Genomic DNA, 25,027 nt, shown 5'->3' with positions numbered 1-25,027 from the left:
TGCATACTTCTATAACTCTAATATAACTATCTTGCTTGCAGTGGAATAAATCTGAGGAAGGTTCAACTGCGAATGGATTTCCAGTCTCCGAGTTTGGAGAAGACAGTTTTGCTGTTGGTAGTTGGGAGCAGAAAGAGATAGTAAGCCGTGATGGGCAGATGAAGCTGCAGACTGAGGTCTTCTTTGCTTCAATTGATCAACGAAATGAACGGGCTGCAGGTGAAAGTGCTTGTACAGCCTTGGTTGCTGTGATTGCTGATTGGTTCCATTCCAACCCTGAAGAAATGCCTATCAAGTCCCAACTCGACAGTCTTATCCGTGAAGGTTCACTAGAGTGGAGGAATCTCTGTGAAAACAAGACGTACAGGGAGCGTTTCCCAGATAAGCATTTCGACCTCGAAACAGTGGTCCAGGCTAAAGTACGCCCGCTCTCAGTAGTCCCAGAGAAATCATTCATTGGTTTTTTTCATCCGGAAGAAATCGAAGATGAGGGATTCGATTTTCTCAAAGATGCCATGTCCTTTGACAACATTTGGGATGAGATTTCTAAATCTGTTCAAGACAGTCCCAGTCATGGCGAGTGCTTTGTTTACATTGTGAGTTGGAATGACCACTTCTTCATCCTCAAGGTTGAACGAGATGCATACTATATCATCGATACACTTGGTGAGAGACTGTATGAAGGCTGCAACCAGGCTTTCATCCTCAAATTCGACAGAGACACTACAATCTTGCAGCTACCTAACACGAGTCAACAATCAGATGAGAAATCAGCTAGCACTAAAAAGGAGCAAACTGATAAGAAGCAGGCTACTAATGAACGGAAGATTCTCTCAAATAACACCAACGAAAAGATGGAAGAATCAACCGTTGCCTTCAGAGATAAAGTACCTGAAAATGAGGACGAACCGAGCCTTGTTTGCAAAGGTAAAGAGGCTTGCAAAGAGTACATTAAGAGTTTTTTGGCAGCAATCCCCATTAGGGAATTACAAGTTGATGTGAAGAAAGGGTTGATGGCATCTACACCACTTCATCAGAGGCTGCAAATTGAGTTCCACTATACGAAGAGCTTTAACACTCAGCTGGAATCGGAATCACCCTCGGAAGAACTGACTGATAACAGCTTGGCATTACGAACATCAGCAGCAGCAGAGTAAGCGATGATTAGTAAATCCAAGTATACAAACTTAACATCACTAATACTTCTTTTTGTGTTTCTACATCTAATTTAGGAATGAAGGGAATGCCATATATCCTTTCTTTCATACATGATTGCAAGTTGCAACTGGCTTTTAGTGGCCCTTGTTAATGTTTTCTTGCTCACTTATATAGGGATGTGCCAATGTAAATGACTATGGAAATGTCCATGAGTATAGTACACTTTCTGTTCTCTCAAAGAGGGGAGGACATAAATAATAAGTATATGACTTCTATACTGCTCTCAACTCTTCATTTGTCTCTAGACCATCAGTTGGATATTCATAATACAAACAACACAAAAGCATTGTCAAGAAGTTTTTGTACACAAGATTTGTTGCTGTCTAGCATACAGCATTGACAGAACTATTTTTCTATTAAATTGACCTATGCACATAGATTGGAAGCTTCAACTCAACTCCTCTAATATCATATAAAATGAAATAACTTTAGGGGTGCATAGAATCGAACATTTGTTATGGCCTATAAACTAGGCTGGAAAATGAAACAGGAAAACTCCACTATGCCAACAAGCATACATCACTCACCCTGAGAAAACATTGCTTCCTCTGTCTCAATTTAACTCGACACTTTGACACAGTTTAAGAAAGTTTAAGCGACGTATATGGTTAGGTTCCATTTGCACTTTGTAGGCTCTAGCATATCTTAACCAAACCCTTCATATGGGCTCGATGTGCACTCCCTTAGCATCATAAGGACAGCCCTTGAAATATAAGAAAAAGATTTACATTACTCACCAAAAAAAATGTGGCGTGATAGTTGAGATTTCTTTTGCCTTTTTGTTGGAAGCGTTCCATCTTTGTGGACCTACCAGGTGCGACTCGAAATTAGTTGAGTTTGAACCATATCTTGACACTGATAATTAGACAGAATGTTAAGATTGAATTGGGTCTAAAGAGCATGTCTCACCAATTTTTAACAATGAGGAACTTGCTCCTTTTTGTTATTTGGATCAGCAACTCATCATCTGCCAAGGGTAGTCTCCCTCCATGCAGGAAACATTGCTCTAACAATATGATGCCAAAATAAAGTGCAACTTAACCTGAATATTTGTGGAAGATAAACTCACAAAGAGAAACAATAAACGAGTAAATGGGAGTGAAGAGAGGAGTTACGCGTTAATACTCGAACAAGGAAATAAACAGCGTACAAGAAATTACTAGATACACCAGTCATTGTAGCAGCTTAGAGGTATCATCAGTACCTTGTAAGGTAGGTGGTCTTTAAATGTTGTTAAAAATGGTTCTAGGAATCCTTATAAAAGGAATCACCACTTCATTGTGAATTGCAACAAGCTACATTATCAGCTACGGAGCAATACAATGAGTTCCCAAATGAATTATTTCCCAAGGTAAATCAATCTACTCTAAAGCGGAGATGTCACTCCATTCTCTGCATGTGAAGCCTGTAAACATGCCTAGATTGAGGTAGTGCCTGATGGTGACAACAAATGTTGAGAAGCTGTCGATATTAGGAGTGCTGCTATGTATCTTGAATGGGGATTTTCTTGACACAATTTCTTATAAGAATGTATGAAAGTAGAGGTCATTCGTGCTGTTTGCCAATCCAAGAAAGGAAACAGTCTTGCTAGGAGCAATGCATGCAATTCAATCGCTTTCTGTTGAACAGAGATGAGTCGCAAGCTTGAGTACTCCATGCATGGATGAATCATCCTACAATGTAACAAAAAGATGAGAGTCCACAAGGCAAATGACAAGCAATTTAGAGTAGTAGAATGAATCGAACTAAAAGTGTATCATAGAATTTCTTACCAGATAGAGAATGTCAAAAGCTTTTCGGTAGCTTTCTAGAGAATCTTCCACTCTGTCATTCCTGCAACAATCTCTTTAAGTTTAGCAACTACCGCATATTAAAATCTCAGAATACGCTACAGGGAAATTACACATTAAATCAAACATAACTAGAATGTTGCATAACTGTAAGCCTTTTCTTGTTCTCATGCTTTCTGAACTCAGTACTAGCAAACTTCAACAAATGCTTTGAATTCCTCACCATTCTCTATGTAAAAAGAGGGGCATTCACCATTTGCATTTTGTCATAAAAGATGGAAAGCATTTATCAGGAAAAGATAACATATTGAAGATCTGTTTAGTTATATCCCAAGAAGTATAACTTAAACATGTCTACAATTATTCATTTTATTCTTAATGACATGCTCCAAATGAATTTGTGAATAAGTTGAAAAACATAGTCAAACCAAAAGCCCCATATGAATGACTCTTTAATTTTTAAATTTTTTTGAGTGAGAAAAATGAAAAAATGTTAGAAAAAGTTTTAATGCAAAAGATTGGAAGTTCCTAATGTAAGAAAATATATTGTCAAACCATTAGGGAAAAGATTCTGGGAAGGTATATGTATTCAAACTTCAGCAGGCAATCAGTGAACAACCACCTAATAATCTCAAACTCTACAAAATCCACAATTTAACAAGTTTTTCATGTTTCCAGAAGAGTGAAAGTATTATGTTGGAAGCTTATTGACCTATGAAAAGATTAAAAATATGAGGTAGGAAGACAAAAATTGCTCCTTTGGTAACTTGTAAGCCACAAATTCAAAGAGTAAAAACTACCTCTTAGTAAAAAAGAAGGGGCAAGGCTTGGCACTATATACCCTCACTCTTTCCCTACCCAAACTAGTTAGGGAGGGAGCACCACATGCAGCGGGGTAAGTCATCTCCTAACCATTGAATATCAATTCATAGGACAATGTGTCAACTGTCTAACTAGAACTCTTCCAAGATTTCAGAGGATAAAAAAGTGGATTGAGAGAGAATTGATGCTCACTAGTGTAATTCTTGCAGTCGCAATTTCCTTTACTTCAGCTTTTAGGACTTGTCAATCCGTTTGGAGAGTCGGGATAAATGTTTGTAGTTGGAATACAATTTGTATGCCATCAATATAAACTCGTTTCATCTTAATGTTCATGACTTGAAAATGTTGAACAACTCTAAATATGGAAACTTTTCTTAGAAAGGCTCAAAGCCTTGTAGCTGAAAACGATTTCAAATCCAATCGATAGTGGAACAATTCCTACTTCAATTATCGGATGTGATACTTAAATTCTCCAAACTAAGGAGTTACAACTTACGACAATTATAATTACAATCCATTTACCTTGGATATCACATATCCAACTTGAGGTGAGACAAAGCAAAACAACAACGACTTCATTCTATGAGCAGTGTCGTGTTCCATGATATCTCAGTATTGTTTAAATTTAATGAATAAGGAGACATGATGATATACTTACAGAAAACCCACAGATATTCTTGTTTCATAGTCTAAGCCGTCAGACATTCCCAAATCTCCAATGTGGTCACCAAGAAGTAGCACATTAGTTCTCTTTTTTAATGCAGATTTCTCATCACTCAGTCCATTCACGTCATCAAAGTGATCATGAAGTGGTGCAGCCATGTCAAGTGCATGCTCATTCTTGTTGAGTACATGGATTGTCTTACCTGCAGGTATCAGTTAGTGTTGTTAAGTTTAGAAACAAAGATGTAAAATGACCACAATACAAGAAAAATATGTGCAATTGGCTTTGCTTGTAAGCCTTGCTGTTCCAGTATAGACCAAGTATGTGTAAAAGCTTAGTATCTAGCAGTAAGTACTAGTCAAATATTTCCAACCAATGATCAGATTTTAATCACTTTGTTACAGGGATTGAAATCCAGTCCTAAACTAATCTATATCTATATTACATACAGAAGTCTTAATTATGTAGACTTTTGGTGTTCAGGTGATTTCATGTAATAGATTTCCGCACTTGCGTTAGCCTTATAAATATCCAAATTCATGAATGGTTAACCGTATTAATTTAGTCCTTATAAGTGGAACAAATTAATACTCAAAAGATCATAAAAGAACTCGTCTTCGTTTGTTTCAGTCAACCAATCAACAGTACTTTAATGTACCAATCTACTTGAGGTCGTTGCTTAAAATCCTCTGTATAGTAAGCTGTATTTAGGCACACTTCATTGCAATACAGGAAAGCGATTTGTCTTTTAAGGCAAATTAGGAGCTCTCTCAAACTAGTGGCTCCCTAAATCTTACACTTACCCCTACCAAGCGTAACAACAATAACAACTACATCTCAATCTCAAACAAGTATAGGTTGGATATATGAATCACCATTGACCATGTGTCTCCATTTAAGCTTTAACAAGGTGAAAAATTAGTTTAATATTTAAAATAATGACAATATTAGAAGTTCTCTATATTTTTAGTGCATATTAATCTATGATAAAGGTCAAAATACTCATAAAAAGCAATAGATTCAAAATCAACGTATTAACAAAACTAAAACCTGTTCCCAACTGGTGATACTTTAGCTTAAGAGCAGAGTATTCCTCCATTGAAGCTTAAACTTACAACCAGTGGCCAATTCCTAAACTTTAGAGGTATAGCTAAAATTTGGTAACCTACGCAGATATACACATAATGAACCTAACCATCCATGGAAACTGCTTGAAGCACTTTCTAATGTAAAAAGCACCTCTAAATGGTGATAGGTGATACCTTTGAATGACTGTAGGTGGCCATTTTCGTCAAACACCATCCTGTTGGAGACAACTCTAACATTCTTGAAAGATCTATGAACTTTCTGCTTCAGCACCTGGCAGATCAAGAAGATGAGAGAATCATATCTAAAGCCAAACTGGACAAACATAACAGGATCACATACACCTGTTATGCATCAAGACCACCGATAATCCTTAAGAACTAACCTCCTCTATTATGTCAGCTAAACCTGCAGAGAATATAAGAACAGGAACACCTTTTTCCTGCATACCAAACAATCCCAGCTCATTACTGAAGCAATCACATGTGAGGTAGTAGAAGGTCAAAAGGAAACTCTTCTAAAAAGACCTATTCTGGGATAAATTGACTACTAAATTTGGCATTAGCATGAATTCTGTAACTACAGTAAATGGAAACCAACACATCATTTAGTAATACCACTGTTCAATTTCACTTTCTCTGAAACAACATTTGAGCTGTGGTTGAGCCTGACATTCTAGGGACTTTCAAAAGTCGAATAAACAAAAACAGAAGAAAAGAAAATAATCAAGGCATTTCCTCTAAGGTTCTTAAGTGCTTGGAATGACCCTATTATCCATACTCTGGCTTTTTGATAAACTAATACCATCAAATTTCTTTCCAATAATTTAGATCACACAAGGAAATCACAATGGTTCATATTTGTTGCATTGGCCTTCATCAACATCATCCCAAGATGTCTCAGAAAACAACAACTGATGGTGGCTAACTGTACCTCCAAAAGTTCAAGAAGTTCAGTTACACCATCCCTGAATGCAATTGTGGCTTTAGCCACGGAATTTTGAATTCCATTGTATGTAACGCCTCCTTCAATGAGAAGAGCATGTGTTTTTCCCCACCTGCAGAAAACAAGTTAGACATTAACACATGGGCCATGGTACGACAATCCCTTTAAATTTCACCAATCCGATGATGGTCCCCATTTGCTGATATAAGGGAGCTGGATATACTACTACTCTTACGATAAAATATAAATATTATCTCGGAACTTCATATTATCTATTTCACTTGTCAATAACTCAAAATGCAATATATAACACGAGTCTGGACTGATTCTAGCAGTACAAAATCATAACACGTACCACTCTTCCATGAGCTTGGTTTTCTCATCAAGGGGAATTGTTGGATCAAATTCTAAGGGCTGATAATACTCATATAATTTCTGCCTCTTGTCATTGAACTCAGGATCCTCCTGTTGTAAAACATTATAACTGCCTACAAAATTCGTTATTTTGACAAGTCCTTCACTTGTGACCTAAGAAACGTATATCAAATACTATTGATAGCTGTCTGTTCCAGACAAGCTATTGTAATAGGATAATGTTGTATGAAGTGGATAACATACCTTGGCCTCGGCAACCATCTATCCGATATTTTGTCAATGTGCCATCAAAATCTGCAATTACCTAGAATGTTGAAATAGTCAGTAAGTAAAAGGAAAAACCAATTAGAACAAGGTAAAATAAGCATGGGTATGTGTGTGAAATGTTCGAGGTTCTAGCAAAGACATGTACTTTACATTAATAAATGTCAATATTTCTGTACAGAGGTCAAATAAAACATGGAGCCTAACATAATAGCATCATCTCAAACCATATGGAACTGAAAAGTAGACCCAACATCCATTAGTTGGTTTTAACCAAGCGCATGAGAAAAGCTTTAACTAGCACTAGACTGGAATAACAGGACTAACTCCTCCACGTGATTCTCAGTCCCATTCTATTAAGATCACCTATAATCATGATCGTTTCTACTTTGGTTGAGATGAACTTAGACTAAGATCATGTTGACAAACAGTAATATAGTTCAAACTCAAGTGTTTACTTGATATTAGATCTAACCTCTGCTTTCCAGATGCAACTAAGCAGCTGTTCAGGAAGTACAAGAGACAATGAGCTGGGCACATGTACCCTTAATTAACCAAATCTTACGGGTGGTTCAGTTCACGAACTAAGTTATAGTCCTAGTATTATAATCCTTGGACTAATTTATCCCACCTGGGAAGTGGGATAAAATAATACCAAATTGGATGGGATAAGGTGGGATACCTAGGATTAAGTTTGGATTTGATTTATACATTGTTTGGTTGATGGTACAATTTTATTTTCTTATTTTCATTTTTAAACTAATGGTTCAATTTTACTACCACCAACAAAATTCAGTATAATTCTAATCCTAAACTTAATCCTAGGATACCACCGTAGCCCACGTACCAAATGACTCCTTAGCACATAAAAGAAGTTAAACATCAGATAGAAACTTCAGAAAGGTGTGTATAGTTGATCCTGGATAACAGAACTTTTCCGGAAGCATGCCATGACTTAGACAAATACAATCAGTTAGATTCGACATCTAAAAGTATATCCTACTAGCAAGCAACTAACACTTCAGATACACATTTTTGTCGTAGTTTATATAAGGACCTAGGGATTAGTATATGTCAGTACAGGGTCAACTAACCACTTACAAGTTTACCTATCACAGCCAAGAAGCATGAGAATGTTAAAGCTACCTCATCCTCACAGACAAGATAACTGTTGTGAACCAAGCTAGATCTATAAGGGCCTATGAGTTAGAAGTAGTGAATGAGAGTGGGCCAAGTAAAATATTGGAGTGTTTTATTTGGGATCCAGGCCCAATTAGCATTTGGTTAAAAGGGAAAATGAGTTGGAAAGATGGGGGATGCATATTGAAGAAAATGTTTGTCCTCTCCTCTTCTTCTAGAATCTAAGCTCTCATCTCCATTCTTCTTCTATCTTTAAGTACTCGTTATTTCAATATTTCTATTGTAATTCGGTAGTTGATTATTGCAATTAGAATCTTAAGGTTGAAATCGTGTTCCAATGCTCTTATTAATATAGTGAGGATTTCGGGTTGTTACAATAACCAATGAAGCTTTAACCATGAAATAACAAGTTATCGATGAAGTTTTCCATATATACACCCAAGATCAACATTACTACTCCCTAGATAACAACTCTCTTCACGGAGAAATGGTGTATTATACAGTTGCCAAAAGTTCCATTGATCAGATTAACAAGCAATACAACAATGTCTTAAAATCAACACTCCACATCCTCATCCCCTACTCCCAAAAAAGTACTCTCTCTGTCCCAATTTAAGTGTCTTACTTTCCTCTTTGGTCTGTCCCAAAAAGAGTGTCTCTTTCTAGACATAGCAAGTTTTCCAATTCCATCATTCTACCTGTCAAGTTGACCACAAGATTTAAAGGACTACACTCATTTTTAATTTGAAACCACCATATTCAAAAGTCTCAATTTATTTCTTAAACTTCGTGTTCAGTCAAACTATAATATGTTGCTTAGACCCTTCAAAAATGTAAGTGAATGCGTGTCGTATTCTCCAAAAGTAGTGTATTTTTGGATAATCTGACACGGATGCAGCATCAAAAGTGAAGAGTCCACGCAATTTAGAAACTAAGACAGTTAAATTGGGACGAAGGGAGTACATATACACAAGAAATTAGAAATTCAACCCAATAAGTAACATGAACAAACACATAAAGCTCATAACTTTTGGGACTAAATCCAAATCATGCATTACTCTCAACATAATTCACAACCCAACAAAACAAAACAAAAACCAACAATGTAAGATTCACCTGTAGCTTTGCAGGACCCCCAAGTCGAATTGCAGATATTTTCTTTTGCAACAAATTAGAATCATCCACTACAACTTGTGACTCTGAGCCATTAACAACTATTTGTTCCATTCGCTCCTGATTTTTACCACTCTGACTGCAACAGCACACTCTACACACACATATATCAAATGGGTCATCAATTAAACCCGAAAAAAATCCAGAAAAAATTGGATACATACATATAGACAAATGTATTGTAAGTAATTCGTATTTTTCATTGTACTGATAACATTAAGCGTACGTAAATGTGAAAAAAAAATTTACTCACCTGAGATTGAAGTGAAAACAGTATTAAATGTGAGATATCTCTTGCTATTACCTCTTTTAAGTTTATTGGTTTTGATGTTTTTGTTTGGTTGTTTTTAGAATTAAAAAAAGAGATCAAAAATTTGATCTTGGTATATTTCATGAGAAATGAGAACTCAATTTGTTAGAGCTACTGTTGTTATTGAGAATTCTGCCCCATCAACAAATTGTTGAGAATTGATCAAAGGCCTTGACTTTTGGTGTGGAAGCTTGACTTTTTATGAGGGCTATGGATTTGTGTCTTTCTTGTCTTGTAGGGACTAAGCTTTTTCTTGATCATTGTCATGTCATGAAACTTGATCATATAGTATAATTTCTTGAATCTCCAAAAAAAATAGTAGAAGTGTTTTGTTTTTTGTTTGATCACTGTCCTTTAAATCATCCAATCATGAATTTGTGATCTAATAGCATAATTTCTTGACAAGGACAACATAGCCAGTGTAATTGCACAAGTGGGGTCTGCGGAGGTCAGACCTTACCCCTACCTTGTGAGATGGTTTCCGATAGACCCTCAACTAAAGATATTGATTAATTTCTTGAATCTCTTTAAATTAGTAGAATTCCTTTGTTCTTAGTTTGGTTTGATGATGGAACTCATCACCAAAGCTGTTTTTCTCTTTGAGTTTGATTACAAACATAAGTGTGAAAAACTTTGGATTAGAAACAAAGTGAATGAATAGTGAATTTCCCCTTGATGTTCTTCCTTTAAACATTATAGTAACCTAATTTTCAATGCATTTTCGGAAAAGTAATTTTTTATTTAGCTTAGATAATGAAGATACTACTATTTTAAACATGATGTGGTAGTCAAAAAGGTAATGATTACTTAATGTTGGACCCACCTTAATAGCTTGTGGTGTGTTTTAATAGTGATGTAATATGGATGGTCAGACCTACTAATTTTCATTCAAATCAGTATTAACTTTTCTACATGTGGCTATACATTTTGTGAAAATATAATATTATTGGCATATTCTGTATATTTCTTTAGTATTTTGGCAAATGATAGTTTAGCACTTTGAAGAATATGCCTTTCTTTAGTTGTTTTCTTTACTCATCTAGCATCTTTTGTTTTATAATTAAGAGGGAAGTTTGATTTAACCCAAAAAAGGAAAGAAAAAAAGTTCAACCTTTTTTTTAGTTGCTTTCTTTGCTCATACAGCATCTTTTGTCTTTTCATTCACTGTTTTATTCAATTCCATACTTGTGATATGAACTCTGTAAGTTGCTTGACAAAGTACTTATTCATGTTTATTCTAAAAAAACAGGTTACGAATAAACGATCGAACCATAAAGTCCCCATAGTTGCTGCTGCATCATTGAACATTGCAGACTTTGCTTCAGAAGCTAGGGAAAAAGAAGAAATTGAAATAGTCATTCCCTTGGAAGCCTATAGTGGCGGCAATAAGAGCAACCTTTCACTTTGTGTAAGCAAAACAAATTTGCTTGATCTACACCGATAGTCCCTTTTTTTCCTTATTTTTGGTTAATATGGTAGATTTTGTTTATGGCAGTTGTCTCTCAATCTTGTTGAATTGGGGAATGCTCACGAAGCCTCAGAAACGATGCCAAAGTTCGTCATGTCTGCTCCAGTATCTCCTTCCCCTGCAGAGGTTTTGTCGACAGACAGAAATGAGCTTTCTGTTTTGAAAGCAGGTCTGCAGAAAGTGAAACTTTTCAAGGGATTATCTACTATGCGACGAAAGAAGGCATGTCATGAAGAGGAGGGCAGTGATGGAAGGAACTCAGTCAGAAGTGATGATACTGATTTGGTATATCCAGTTGATACAGATTCACTCGGTGATTCGGAGGAAGGTGAATCAGATGAAGTGAAGGAGGATACAAGTATGCGGAAGTCATTCAGTTATGAAACACTTGCCTATGCGAAGCATGCTGGTGGATCATGCTACACAAACACGAGTGGCAGTGAAGATGAGGATTTGATCTTTTATAGTCATCACAAATCTGTTGCAGGGCGTGTGTATGCCGAGGGTGCAACTGGAGAAGGTCAGCAGAGTTCAAAACGCAAAATTCTCCCTTGGAGGAAGAGAAAGTTAAGCTTCAGATCTCCTAAACCCAAAGGGGAGCCGTTGTTGAAGAAGCATTATGGAGAGGAAGGTGGGGATGATATAGATTTTGATCGCCGACAGCTTAGTTCATCCGATGAGTCTTCTTCAGGGGTATGTCTCCATCTTCTCTTACTTCCGTTTTTTTAATCTAAGATCTGTCCAGCATCCAAGTGAATTTGCACGGTGGAATACTATTTATCACCTCGTAATGAGCTTCCAGAGATTGATAACTTACCTCACTGCCTTGCATACTTCTATAACTCTAATATAACTATCTTGCTTGCAGTGGAATAAATCTGAGGAAGGTTCAACTGCGAATGGATTTCCAGTCTCCGAGTTTGGAGAAGACAGTTTTGCTGTTGGTAGTTGGGAGCAGAAAGAGATAGTAAGCCGTGATGGGCAGATGAAGCTGCAGACTGAGGTCTTCTTTGCTTCAATTGATCAACGAAATGAACGGGCTGCAGGTGAAAGTGCCTGTACAGCCTTGGTTGCTGTGATTGCTGATTGGTTCCATTCCAACCCTGAAGAAATGCCTATCAAGTCCCAACTCGACAGTCTTATCCGTGAAGGTTCACTAGAGTGGAGGAATCTCTGTGAAAACAAGACGTACAGGGAGCGTTTCCCAGATAAGCATTTCGACCTCGAAACAGTGGTCCAGGCTAAAGTACGCCCGCTCTCAGTAGTCCCAGAGAAATCATTCATTGGTTTTTTTCATCCGGAAGGAATCGAAGATGAGGGATTCGATTTTCTCAAAGATGCCATGTCCTTTGACAACATTTGGGATGAGATTTCTAAATCTGTTCAAGACAGTCCCAGTCATGGCAAGTGCTTCGTTTACATTGTGAGTTGGAATGACCACTTCTTCATCCTCAAGGTTGAACGAGATGCATAGTATATCATCGATGCTCTTGGTGAGTGACTGTATGAAGGCTGCAACCAGGCTTTCATCCTCAAATTCGACAGAGACACTACAATCTTGCAGCTACCTAACACGAGTCAACAATCAGATGAGAAATCAGCTAGCACTAAAAAGGAGCAAACTGATAAGAAGCAGGCTACTAATGAACGGAAGATTCTCTCAAATAACACCAACGAAAAGATGGAAGAATCAACCGTTGCCTTCAGAGATAAAGTACCTGAAAATGAGGACGAACCGAGCCTTGTTTGCAAAGGTAAAGAGGCTTGCAACGAGTACATTAAGAGTTTTTTGGCAGCAATCCCCATTAGGGAATTACAAGTTGATGTGAAGAAAGGGTTGATGGCATCTACACCACTTCATCAGAGGCTGCAAATTGAGTTCCACTATACAAAGAGCTTTAACACTCAGCTGGAATCGGAATCACCCTCGGAAGAACTGACTGATAACAGCTTGGCATTACCAACATCAGCAGCAGCAGAATAAGCGATGATTAGTAAAACCCGAGTATACAAACTTAACATCACTAATCCTTCTTTTTGTGTTTCTACATCTAATTTAGGAATGAAGGGAATGCCATATATCCTTTCTTTCATACATGATTGCAAGTTGCAACTGGCTTTTAGTGGCTCTTGTTAATGTTTTCTTCCTCACTTATATAGGGATGTGCCAATGTAAATGACTATGGAAATGTCCATGAGTATAGTACTCTTTCTGTTCTCTCAAAGAGGGGAGGACATAAATAATAAGTATATGACTTCTATACTGCTCTCAGCTCTTCATTTGTCTCTAGACCATCAGTTGGATATTCATAATACAAACAACACAAAAGCATTGTCAAGAGGTTTTTGTACAAAGTATTTGTTGCTGTCTAGCATACAGCTTTGACAGAAACTAGATCATATAGTATAATTTCTTGAATCTCAAAAAAAAATAGTAGAAGTGTTTTGTTTTTTGTTTGATCACTGTCTTTTAAATCATCCAATCATGAATTTTTGATCTAATAGCATAATTTCTTGACAAGGACAACATAGCCACTGTAATCGCACAAGTAGGGTCTGGGGAGGTCAGACCTTACCCCTACCTTGTGAGGTGGTTTCCGATACCCTCAACTCAAGATATTGAATAATTTCTTGAATCTCTTTAAATTAGTAGAATTCCTTTGTTCTTAGTTTGGTTTGATGATGGAACTCATCACCAAAGCTGTTTTTCTCTTTGAGTTTGATTACAAACATAAGTGTGAAAAACTTTGGATTAGAAACAAAGTGAATGAATAGTGAATTTCCCCTTGATGTTCTTCCTTTAAACATTATAGTAACCTAATTTTCAATGCATTTTCTGAAAAGTAATTTTTTATTTAGCTTAGATAATGAAGATACTACTATTCTAAACATGCCGTGGTAGTCAAAAAGGTAATGATTACTTAATGTTGGACCCACCTTAATAGCTTGTGGTGTGTTTTAATAGTGATGTAATATAGATGGTAAGACCTACTAATTTTCATTCAAATCAGTATGCTATACATTTTGTGAAAATATAATATTATTGGCATATTCTGTATATTTATTTAATATTTTGGCAAATGATAGTTAGCACTTTGAAGTATATGCCTTTCTTTAGTTGTTTTCTTTACTCATCTAGCATCTTTTGTTTTATAATTAAGAGGGAAGTTTGATTTAACCCAAAAAAGGAAAGAAAAAAAAGTTCTGCTGTAAAACTTAAGGACAAAAGAACAATATAAAGAGGAAGAGAAGAAGACTATAAGACAAGAGGAACAATATAAACTAACATTCTTTCTTTTAAGTGTATCCAACATTATTCTCAACACCACTATTTATAGGATTACATTGAGGAATACCAAAAGGTGTCATAAACATTACATTAAACCTTGAGAATTACTACCCATTAAGGAGGAAATAAACCTAGGTGTTATGGTCATCCAATTAACCATATTATCAACAACATTACTACCAATAAAGGATGAAATTAACCTAGGAGTTATGGTCATCCATTTGACCACATTATCAACAACATTACTACTCATAAAGGAGGGAAATTAACCAAGGAATTATGGTCATCCATTTAACCACCAAAATGATTTACAACACTCCCCCTTGGATGACCATTGATAGATAATATGTCTCGTTAAAATCTTACTAAGAAAAAAAACCCTGTGGAAAAAGAAATCTTAGTGAAGGACAAAAGAGTACACATATCTTGTAATACGTTTTGTTTGCTGCCTCGTTAAAAACCTTGCCAGGAAAACCCATTGGGATAAAACCTAGGTCAAGGGAAAAAGAGCGCAGCACGTAGTTTACTCCCCCTGTTGCGAACATCATTTAATTTCTTGGAGACGACGCATTCCAATCTTGAATACCAACTTTTCAAATGTTGAGGTTGGTAATGCTTTAGTGAAAAGATCCGCTAAATTATCAACTGAGCGAATTTGTAGAACATTTATTTCACCTTTTTTCTCAAGATCATGAGTGAAAAAGAATTTTGGTGAAATGTGTTTTGTTCTATCTCCTTTAATATATCCTCCCTTCAGTTGAGCTATACATGCAACATTGTCTTCGTATAATGTAGTTGGAATATCTTTTTNGGAAGATTCTCTCAAATAACACCAACGAAAAGATGGAAGAATCAACCGTTGCCTTCAGAGATAAAGTACCTGAAAATGAGGACGAACCGAGCCTTGTTTGCAAAGGTAAAGAGGCTTGCAAAGAGTACATTAAGAGTTTTTTGGCAGCAATCCCCATTAGGGAATTACAAGTTGATGTGAAGAAAGGGTTGATGGCATCTACACCACTTCATCAGAGGCTGCAAATTGAGTTCCACTATACAAAGAGCTTTAACACTCAGCTGGAATCGGAATCACCCTCGGAAGAACTGACTGACAACAGCTTGGCATTACCAACGTCAGCAGCAGCAGAGTAAGCGAGGATTAGTAAATCCGAGTATACATACTTAACATCACTAATCCTTCTTTTTGTGTTGCTACATCTAATTTAGGAATTAAGGGAATGCCATATATACTTTCTTTCATACATGATTGCAAGTTGCAACTGGCTTAGTGGCTCTTGTTAATGTTTTCTTTCTCACTTATATAGGGATGTGCCAGTGTAAATGACTATGGAAATGTCCATGAGTATAGTACTCTTTCTGTTCTCTCAAAGAGGGCTAGTGGCTTAGTGGCTCTTGTTAATGTTTTCTTCCTCACTTATATAGGGATGTGCCAGTGTAAATGACTATGGAAATGTCCATGAGTATAGTACTCTTTCTGTTCTCTCAAAGAGGGGAGGACATAAATAATAAGTAATGACTTTTATACTGCTCTCAACTTGTCATTTGTCTCTAGACCACCAGTTGGATATTCATAATACAAACAACACAAAAGCATTGTCAAGAGGTTTTTGTACACAGTATTTGTTGCTGTCTAGCATACAGCATTGACAGAACTGTTTATCTACTAAATTGACCTGTGCACATAGATTGGAAGCTTCAACTCAACTCCTCTAGTATCTTATAAAATGAAATAACTTTAGGGGTGCATTGAATAGAACATTTGTTATGGCCTATAAACTAGGCTGGAATATTAAACAGAAAAACTCCACTATGGCAACAAGCATACATCACTCACCCTAAAGTTTAAGAAAGTTTAAGCGATGTATATGGTTAGGTTCCATTTGCACTTTGTAGGCTCTAGCTTATCTTAACCAAATCCTTCATATGGGCCCGATGTGCACTTCCTTAGCATCACAAGGACAACCCTTGAAATATAAGAAAAAGATTTACATTACTCACAAAAAAAATGTGGTGTGATAGTTGAGATTCTTTTTGCCTTTTTGTCGGAAGCGTTCCATCTTAGTGGACCTACCAGGTGCGACTCGAAATTAGTTGAGTTTGAACCACATCTTGACACTGATAATTAGACAGAATGTTAAGATTGAATTGGGTCTAAAGAGCATGTCTCACCAATTTTTAACAATGAGGAACTTACTCCTTTTTGTTATTTGGATCATCAACTCATCATCTGCCCAGTAGTCTCCCTTCATGCAGGAAGCATTGCTCTAATAATATGATGCCAAAATAAAGTGCAGCTTAACCTGAATATTTGTGGAAGATAAACTCACAAAGAGAAACAATAAACGAGTAAATGGGAGTGAAGAGAGGAATTACGCGTTCATACTCGAACAAGGAAATAAACAACGTACAAGAAATTACTAGATACACCAGTCATTGTAGCAGCTTAGAGGTATCATCAGTACCTTGTAAGATAGGTGGTCTTTAAATGTTGTTAAAAATGGTTCTAAGAATCCTTATAAAAGAAATCACCACTTCATTGTGAATTGCAACAAGCTACATTATCAGCTACGGAGCAATACAATGAGTTCCCAAATGAATTATTTCCCAAGGTAAATCAATCTACTCTAAAGCGGAGATGTCACTCCATTCTCTGCATGTGAAGCCTGTAAACATGCCTAGATTGAGGTAGTGCCTGATGGTGACGACAAATGTTGAGAAGTTGTCGATATTAGGAGTGCTGCTATGTATCTTGAATGGAGATTTTCTTGACACGATTTCTTATAAGAATGTAAGAAAGTAGAGGTCATTCGTGCTGTTTGCCAATCCAAGCAAGGAAACAGAGTCTTGAGAGGAGCAATGCAAGTAATTCAATCGCTTTCTGTTGAACAGAGATGAGTCGCAAGCTTGAGTACTCCATGCATGGATGCATCATTCTGCGATGTAACAAAAAGATGAGAGGATACAGAACAAGGCAAATGACAAGCAATTTAGAGTAGGAGAATGAATCAAACTAAAAGTGTATCAAAGAATTTCTTACCAGATAGAGAATGTCAAAAGCTTTTTGGTAGCTTTCTAGAGAATCTTCCACTCTGTCATTCCTGCAACAATCTCTTTAAGTTTAGCAACTATCGCATATTAAAATCTCAGAATATGCTACTTGGTCTTAGATAAGAGGAGGAAAATTAGACATCAAGGGTGTATTTAGCATGGAGGAAACATTTTCTGTCAATTTTCACATGTTTGGTTGGTCGAAATGTTTTGGAAAACATTTTCTCAAGGAAACAAGCTCCTTAAAAATGAGGAAAGTGACTTTTCTAATGCAAGTAGGGAAAACAAACTCCACAAGTGTTTTGCTATATTACATATAAATGCTCTAGGGAGAATACTTTTTTTGTTTGCTTATAAATAAGTAAGAAACCCACTTATTTTTCAAGAAAACATTTTTCTTCATGCCAAAACACACCCTGAATCCACATGACTAAAATGTTGTACAAATGTAAGCCTGGTCTTGTCTCGTGCTTTGTGAAATTCAGTAATAGCAAACTTCAACAAATTCTTCGAATTCCCTTCCATTCTCTATGAAAAAAGAGGGGCTTTCCCCATTTGCATTTGTCATAAAAGATGGAAAGCATTTATCAGGAAAAGATACATATTGAGGATTTGTATAATTAACCCAACAAGTATAACTGAAACATGTCAGCAATTTTTTCATTTTACCCTTAATGACATGGAGGTCAGTTCAGTGCTCCAAATGAAATTGTGAATAAGTTGAAAACCATAGTCAGACCAAAAGCCCCATATGAATGACTGTAATTTTTTTTAATTCTTTTGAGTGAGAAAAAAGAAACAATGTCACAAAAAGTTTTAATGCAAAAAATTGGAAGTTCGTAATGGAAGAAAATATCTTGTCAAACCATTGGGAAAAGATTCTGGGGAAGGTATATCTATTCAAACTTCAGCAGGCAATTTTTTCATGTTTCCAAAAGAGTGAAAAATAATATGTTGGAAGCTTATTGACCTATGAAAAGATTAAAAATATGAGGTAGGAAGTCAAAAATTGCTCCTTTGGGAACTAGTAAGCCACAAATTCAAAGAGTAAAAACTATCTCTTTGTAAAAAAGAAAGGGTAAGGCTTGAACTATATACCCTTACTCTCTCCTTACCCAGACTAGTTAGGGGGGAGAGCACCACATGCAACGGGGCAAGTCATTTCCTAACCATTGAATATCGATTCATAGGACAATGTGTCAACCATCTAACTAGAACTCTTCGAAGATTTCAGAGGATAAAAAAGTGGGTTGAGAGAGAATTGATTGCGGTCGCAATTTCCTTTACTTCAGCTTTTAGGACTTGTCAATCCATTTAGCGAGTCAGGATAAATGTTTGTAGTTGGAATACAACTTTGTATGCCATCAATATCAACTCATTTCATCTTAATGTTCATGACTTGAAAATTTTGAACAACTCTAAATACGGAGATGTCTATGCGCCTCCATAGCTTAAGAATAGCATATCATGTCCAGTTAGCCTCCACGATAACTTGGACGTTTTTTGGTGTTAATTAGTAGTAGAGCTTGTTTATAGTATCTCTACTCTTTGATCATGTAAAAGTTTGGGATGCCAAACTCAAAAGTTGAAAATTTTTGCCCTCATAAATGATCAAATTTGAAAAAAAAAAAAAAAAAAGAACTCTAATTATGGAAACTTTTCTTACAAAGGCTCAAAGCCTTATAGCTGAAAAAGATTTCAAATACAATCGATAGTGGAACAATTCCTACTTCAATTATGGGATGTGGTACTTAATTTCTCTAACTAAGGAGTTACAACTTACAACAATAATAATTACAATCCGTTTACCTTAGATATCACATGACCAATTTGAGGTGAGACAAAGCAAAACAAAAATGACTTCATTCTATGAGCAGTGTTCGTGTTCTATGATATCTCAGTAGTGTTTAAATTTGATGAATAAGGAGATATGATGAGATACTTACAGAAAACCCACAGATATTCTTGTTTCATAGTCTAAGCCGTCAGACATTCCCAAATCTCCAATGTGGTCACCAAGAAGTAGCACATTAGTTCTCTTTTTTAATGCATATTTCTCATCACCCGGATTCATGTCATCACAGTGATCATGAAGTGGTGCAGCCATGTCAAGTGCATGCTCATTCTTGTTGAGTACATGGATTGTCTTACCTGCAGGTATCAGTTAGTGTTCTTAATTTTAGAAACAAAGATGTAAAAATGGCCACAATACAAGAAATATATGTGCAATTGGCTTGCTTGTAAGCCTCGCTGTTCCAGTATAGACCAAATATGTGTAAAAGCTTAGTATCTAGCAGTAAGTACTAGTCAAATTTGTCCAACCAATGATCAGATATTAATCACTTTGTTACAGGGCTTGAACTCCAGTTCTAAACTAATCTATATTACATATAGAAGTTTTAATTTGTAAACTTCTAGTGTTCAGGTGATTTCATGTATTAGATTTCCGCACTTAGGTTAGCCTTATAAATATCTAAATTTATGGAGGGTTAACTGTATTTTTTTAAGTCCTTATAAGTTGAAAAATTAAAACTCAAAAGATCACAACTTGGGGTCGTTGATTAAAATCCTCTGCATCGTATGCTGTATTTGGGCACTCTTCATTGCAATACTGGTAGGCGATTTGTCTTTTAAGGCAAATTAGGAGCTCTCTCAAACTAGTGGCTCCCTAAATCTCACACTTATCCCTACCAAGTGGTAACAACAATAACAATTACATCTCCATCCCAAACAAGTAGAGGTCGGATATATGAATCACCATTGACCAGTTTCTCCATTTAAGCTTTAAAAAGGTGAAAAATTAGTTTAAATATTTAAAATAATGATATTGATGACAATATTAAAAGTTCTCTTTATTTTTAGTGGCATATTAATCTATGATAAAGGTCAAAATACTCCTAAAAAGCGATAGATTCAAAATCAACGTATTAACAAAACTAAAACCTATTCCCAACTGGTGATACCCGCTTATATGGATCTTTTTCTCGATTATGTCCTATCATTAGCCAAGTCTGTATTGATTCCAAGAAATTTTAGGACTTTCTAGACAAAATCCATCCATATTATGTTAGGTCTACTTTGTCCTCTTTTAACACCTTCACTCACTATAGTTTCATAACTACGGACAGGTGCATTGGTAGGTCGTTGCATGACATGACCGAACCATCTCAAGCAACCTTCTCTCATTTTATCCTCAACGTGTGCTACTTGCAATGTCATCATTTATATCTTATCTAATCTTGTATGACTGAAACATCCACCTTAAAATCCATATCACTGCAACACATCTTGTGTATATGTCAAGACTTTAGCTTTTAAAGTTGACCTTATCAAAAAAAAAAGAGGGGGGGGGGGATCTGTGGACGAAATTAGAACTCATTATCGACTTGTTCCACCAGGGAGGCAAAATTAGAGCAGAGCATTCCTCCATTGAATGCCAATTCCTAAACTTTAGAGGAATAGCTAAAATTTGGTAGTCTATGCACATATACAATGAACCTAACCATTAGTGGAAACTGCTTGAAGCACTTTCTAAAGTAAGTAAAAAGCACCTCTAAATGGTGATAGGTGATACCTTTAAATGACTGTAGGTGGCCATTTACATCAAACACCATCCTGTTGGAGACAACTCTAACATTCTTGAAAGATCTATGAACTTTCTGCTTCAGCACCTGACAGATTAAGAAGATGAGAGAATCATATCTAAAGCCAAACTGGACAAATATAACAGGATCACATACACCTGTTATGCATCAAGACCACTGATAATCTTTAAGAACTAACCTCCTCTATTATGTCAGCTAAACCTGCAGAGAATATAAGAACAGGAACACCTTTTTCCTGCATACCAAACAATCCCAGCTCATTACTGAAGCAATCACATGTGAGATAGTAGAAGGTCAAAAGGAAATTCTTCTAAAAAGAGCTATTCTGTTGTAATACTTTTGAAGGGGAACTACACTTTGGTTGTAGTATACCTGTGGATATATAGAAGTAAAGTTACCATTATCAAAAAAAAAATGGCATTAGCATGAATTCTGCAACTACAGAAAATGGAAACCAACACGTCATTTAGTAATACCACTGTTCAATTTCACTTTCTCTAAAACAACATTTGAGCTGTGGTTGAGCCTGACATTCTAGGGACTTTCAAAAGTCGAATAAACAAAAACAGAAGAAAAGAAAATAATCAAGGCATTTCCTCTAAGGTTCTTAAGTGCTTGGAATGACCCTATTATCCATACTCCGGCTTTTTGATAAACTAATACCATCAAATTTCTTTCCAATAATTTAGATCACACAAGGAAATCACAATGGTTCATATTTCCTGCATTGGCCTTCATCAACATCATCCCAAGATCTCAGAAAACAACAACTGATAGTGGCTAACTGTACCTCCAAAAGTTCAAGAAGTTCAGTTACACCATCCCTGAATGCAATTGTGGCTTTTGCCACAGAATTTTGAATTCCATTGTATGTAACGCCTCCTTCAATGAGAAGAGCATGTGTTTTTCCCCACCTGCAGAAAACAAGTTAGACATTAACACATAGGCCATGGTACTACAATCCCTTTAAATTTCACCAATCCGATGATGGTCCCCATTTGCTGATACAAGGGAGCTGGATATACTACTACTCTTACGATAAAATATAAATATTATCTCGGAACTTCATATTATCTATTTCACTTGTCAATAACTCAAAATGCAATATATAACACGAGTCTGGACCCGATTCTAGCAGTACAAAATCATAACACGTACCACTCTTCCATGAGCTTGGTTTTCTCATCAAGGGGAATTGCTGGATCAAATTCTAAGGGATGATAATACTCATATAATTTCTGCCTCTTGTCATTGAACTCAGGATCCTCCTGTTGTAAAACATTATGACTGCCTACAAAATTCGTTATTTTGACAAGTCCTTCACTTGTGACCTAAGAAACGTATATCAAATACTATTGATAGCTGTCTGTTCCAGACAAGCTATTGCAATAGGATAATGTTGTATGAAGTGGATAACATACTTTGGCCTCGGCAACCATCTATCCGGTATTTTGTCAATGTGGCATCAAAATCTGCAATTACCTAGAATGTTGTAATAGTTGGTAAGTAAAAGGAAAAACCAATCAGAACAAGGTAAAATAAGCATGGTTATGTGTGTGAAATGTTCAAGGTTCTAGCTAAGACAAGTACTTTACATTAATAAATGCCAATATATCTGTACATAGGTCAAATAAAACATGGAGCCTAACATAATAGCATCATCTCAAACCATATGGAACTGAAAAGTAGACCCAACATCCACTAGTTGGTTTTTAACAAGCGCATGACAAAAGCTTTAAATAGCACTAGACTGGAATAACAGGACTAACAATTGTATGTCCTACACCCTAACTCCTCCACGTGTTTCTCAGTCCCATTCTATTAAGATCACCTATAATCATGATCGTTTCTACTTTGGTCGAGATGAACTTAGACCAAGATCATGTTGACAAACAGTAATATAGTTCAAACTCAAGTGTTTACTTGATATTAGATCTAACCTCTGCTTTCTGGATGCAACTAAGCAGCTGTTCAGGAAGTACCAGAGACAATGAGCTGGGCACATGTACCCTTGATTAACCAAATCTTACGGGTGGTTCGGTTCACGAACTAAGTTATAGTCCTAGTATTATAATCCTTGGACTAATTTATCCCACCTGGGAAGTGGGATAAAATAATACCAAATTGGATGGGACAAGGTGGGATACCTAGGATTAAGTTTGGATTTGATTTATACATTGTTTGGTTGATGGTACAATTTTATTTTCTTATTTTCTTTTTTAAACTAATGGTTCAATTTTACTACCATCAACAAAATTCAGTATAATTCTAATCCTAAACTTAATCCTAGGATATCCACCTTAGCCCACGTACCAAATGACTCCTTAATACTCCTTAACACTTAAAAGAAGTTAAACATCAGATAGAAACTTCAGAAAGGTGTGAATAGTTGATCCTGGATAACAGAACTTTTCCGGAAGCATGACATGACTTAGACAAATAAAATCGGTTTGATTCAACTTCTAAAAGTATATCCTACTAGCAAGCAACTAACACTTCAGATACACATTTTTGTCGTAGTTTATATAAGGACCTAGGGAAGAGTATATGTCAGAACAGGGTCAACTAACCACTTACAAGTTAAACCTAATCACAAATTTAACATCACAGCCAAGAAGCATGAGAATGTTAAAGCTACCTCATCCTCACACACAAGATAACCAATGAAGCTTTAACCGTGAAATAACAAGTTATCGATGAAGTTCTACATATATACACCCAAGACCAACATTACTACTCCCTAGATAACAACTCTCTTCACAGAGAAATGTTGTATTATACAGTTACCCGAAAGTTCCATTGATCAGATTAACAAGCAATACAACAATGTCTTAAAATTAACACTCCACATCCCCATCCCCCACTCCCAAAAAAGTACTCCCTATGTCCCAATTTAAGTGTCTTACTTTCCTCTTTGGTCTGTCCCAAAAAGAGTGTCTCTTTCTATATATAGTAAGTTTTCCAATTCCAACATTCTACCTGTCAAGTTGACCACAAGATTTAAAGGACTACACTCCTTTTTAATTTAAGACCACCAGATTCAAAAGTCTCCATTTATTTCATAAACTCCGTGTTCAATCAAACTAAGATATGTTGCTCAAACCCTTCAAAAGTGTAAGTGAATGCTTGTCGTATTCCCCAAAAGTAGTGTGTTTTTGGATAATCTTACATGGGTGCAGCATCAAAAGTGAAGAGTCCACGCAACTTAGAAACTAAGGCAGTTAAATTGGGACGAAGGGAGTACATATACACAAGAAATTAGAAATTCAACCCAATAAGTAACATGAACAAACACATAAAGCTCATAACTTTTGGGACTAAATCCAATTCATGCATTACTCTCAACATAATTCACAACCCAACAAACAAAAAAAAACCAACAATGCTTATTCACCTGTAGCTTTGCAGGACCCCCAAGTCGAATTGCAGATATTTTCTTTTGCAACAAACTAGAATCATCCACTACAACTTGTGTCTCTGAGCCATTAACAACTATTTGCTCCATTTGCCCCTGATTTTTACCACTCTGACTGCAACACCACACTCTACACACACATCTATCAAATGGGTCATCAATTAAACCCGATAAAAATCCAGGAAAAATTGGTTACATACATATAGACAAATGTATTATACGTAATTCGTATTTTTCATTGTAATGATAACATTAAGCGTATGTAAATGTGAAAAAAAGATTACTCACCTGAGATTGAAGCGAAAAGAGGAGAAGGAGGTCCTGCAAATGGGGAAAATGTGATTATAATGATGAAGTCGATAACCCATAGAGGATAAAAGGAGCTACTGAGACACTCCAC

General features: G+C 36.2%; 2 protein-coding genes and 1 long non-coding RNA gene across 8 annotated transcripts in view; 1 reads left to right on the top strand and 2 right to left on the bottom strand.

Moving 5' to 3' along the window:
• LOC125851628 (uncharacterized) overlaps positions 1–15,543 on the top strand; it is an 18,719-nt gene extending 3,176 nt beyond the window's left edge. Inside the window, exons 4-5 of one of the 3 annotated variants that reach the window (XM_049531397.1) lie at positions 42–957; positions 15,490–15,543. In XM_049531397.1, the coding sequence (XP_049387354.1) occupies positions 42–957; positions 15,490–15,515 (942 nt within the window). In that variant the 3' untranslated portion in view covers positions 15,516–15,543. Of the gene's footprint in view, positions 1–41; positions 1,438–13,038; positions 13,519–15,489 lie in introns of those variants that run through there. The other 2 variants (XM_049531396.1, XM_049531395.1) reach the window with 2 other exon arrangements.
• LOC125851629 (uncharacterized) lies at positions 2,347–25,027 on the bottom strand. Of its 4 annotated transcripts, none has more exons than XM_049531400.1 (10): positions 24,916–25,027; positions 9,421–9,571; positions 7,144–7,204; positions 6,881–7,013; positions 6,514–6,637; positions 5,966–6,022; positions 5,757–5,853; positions 4,489–4,696; positions 2,991–3,051; positions 2,347–2,891 (listed from the first exon to the last, which is right to left on the bottom strand). In XM_049531400.1, exons 1-10 carry the CDS (start codon positions 24,993–24,995, stop codon positions 2,826–2,828), a joined length of 1,038 nt encoding a protein of 345 aa, XP_049387357.1. In that variant the 5' UTR covers positions 24,996–25,027; the 3' UTR covers positions 2,347–2,825. The 4 variants fall into 4 exon arrangements, with proteins under 4 accessions (XP_049387357.1, XP_049387359.1, XP_049387355.1 ...); XM_049531402.1 differs by lacking the exon at positions 24,916–25,027 and adding an exon at positions 9,731–10,018; XM_049531398.1 differs by lacking the exons at positions 2,347–2,891; positions 2,991–3,051; positions 4,489–4,696; ... (4 more) ...; positions 7,144–7,204; positions 9,421–9,571 and adding exons at positions 16,915–17,492; positions 17,597–17,657; positions 19,554–19,758; ... (4 more) ...; positions 22,634–22,694; positions 24,607–24,769.
• On the bottom strand, positions 12,806–15,647 carry LOC125851630 (uncharacterized). The gene is made up of 2 exons (XR_007444921.1): positions 15,425–15,647; positions 12,806–12,973 (listed from the first exon to the last, which is right to left on the bottom strand). It is a non-coding gene; the product is annotated as an uncharacterized LOC125851630 (long non-coding RNA).

This window comes from Solanum stenotomum, unplaced genomic scaffold, assembly GCF_019186545.1.
Source record: "Solanum stenotomum isolate F172 unplaced genomic scaffold, ASM1918654v1 scaffold28252, whole genome shotgun sequence".
NCBI lineage: Eukaryota > Viridiplantae > Streptophyta > Magnoliopsida > Solanales > Solanaceae > Solanum > Solanum stenotomum.
Note: the sequence above shows the minus strand (reverse complement) of the source record. Positions and strands in the feature narration are given on the sequence as shown.

Coding starts and splice junctions, on each gene's coding strand:
- LOC125851629 (XM_049531398.1), bottom strand. CDS start 24,995: ATGGGTTATCGACTTCATCATTATAATCACATTTTCCCCATTTGCAGG. Junction 21,279..21,390: donor TAGCTGACATAATAGAGGAG/GTTAGTTCTTAA, acceptor TTAATCTGTCAG/GTGCTGAAGCAGAAAGTTCA. Junction 19,759..21,181: donor CCACCTACAGTCATTTAAAG/GTATCACCTATC, acceptor TGATACCTGCAG/GTAAGACAATCCATGTACTC.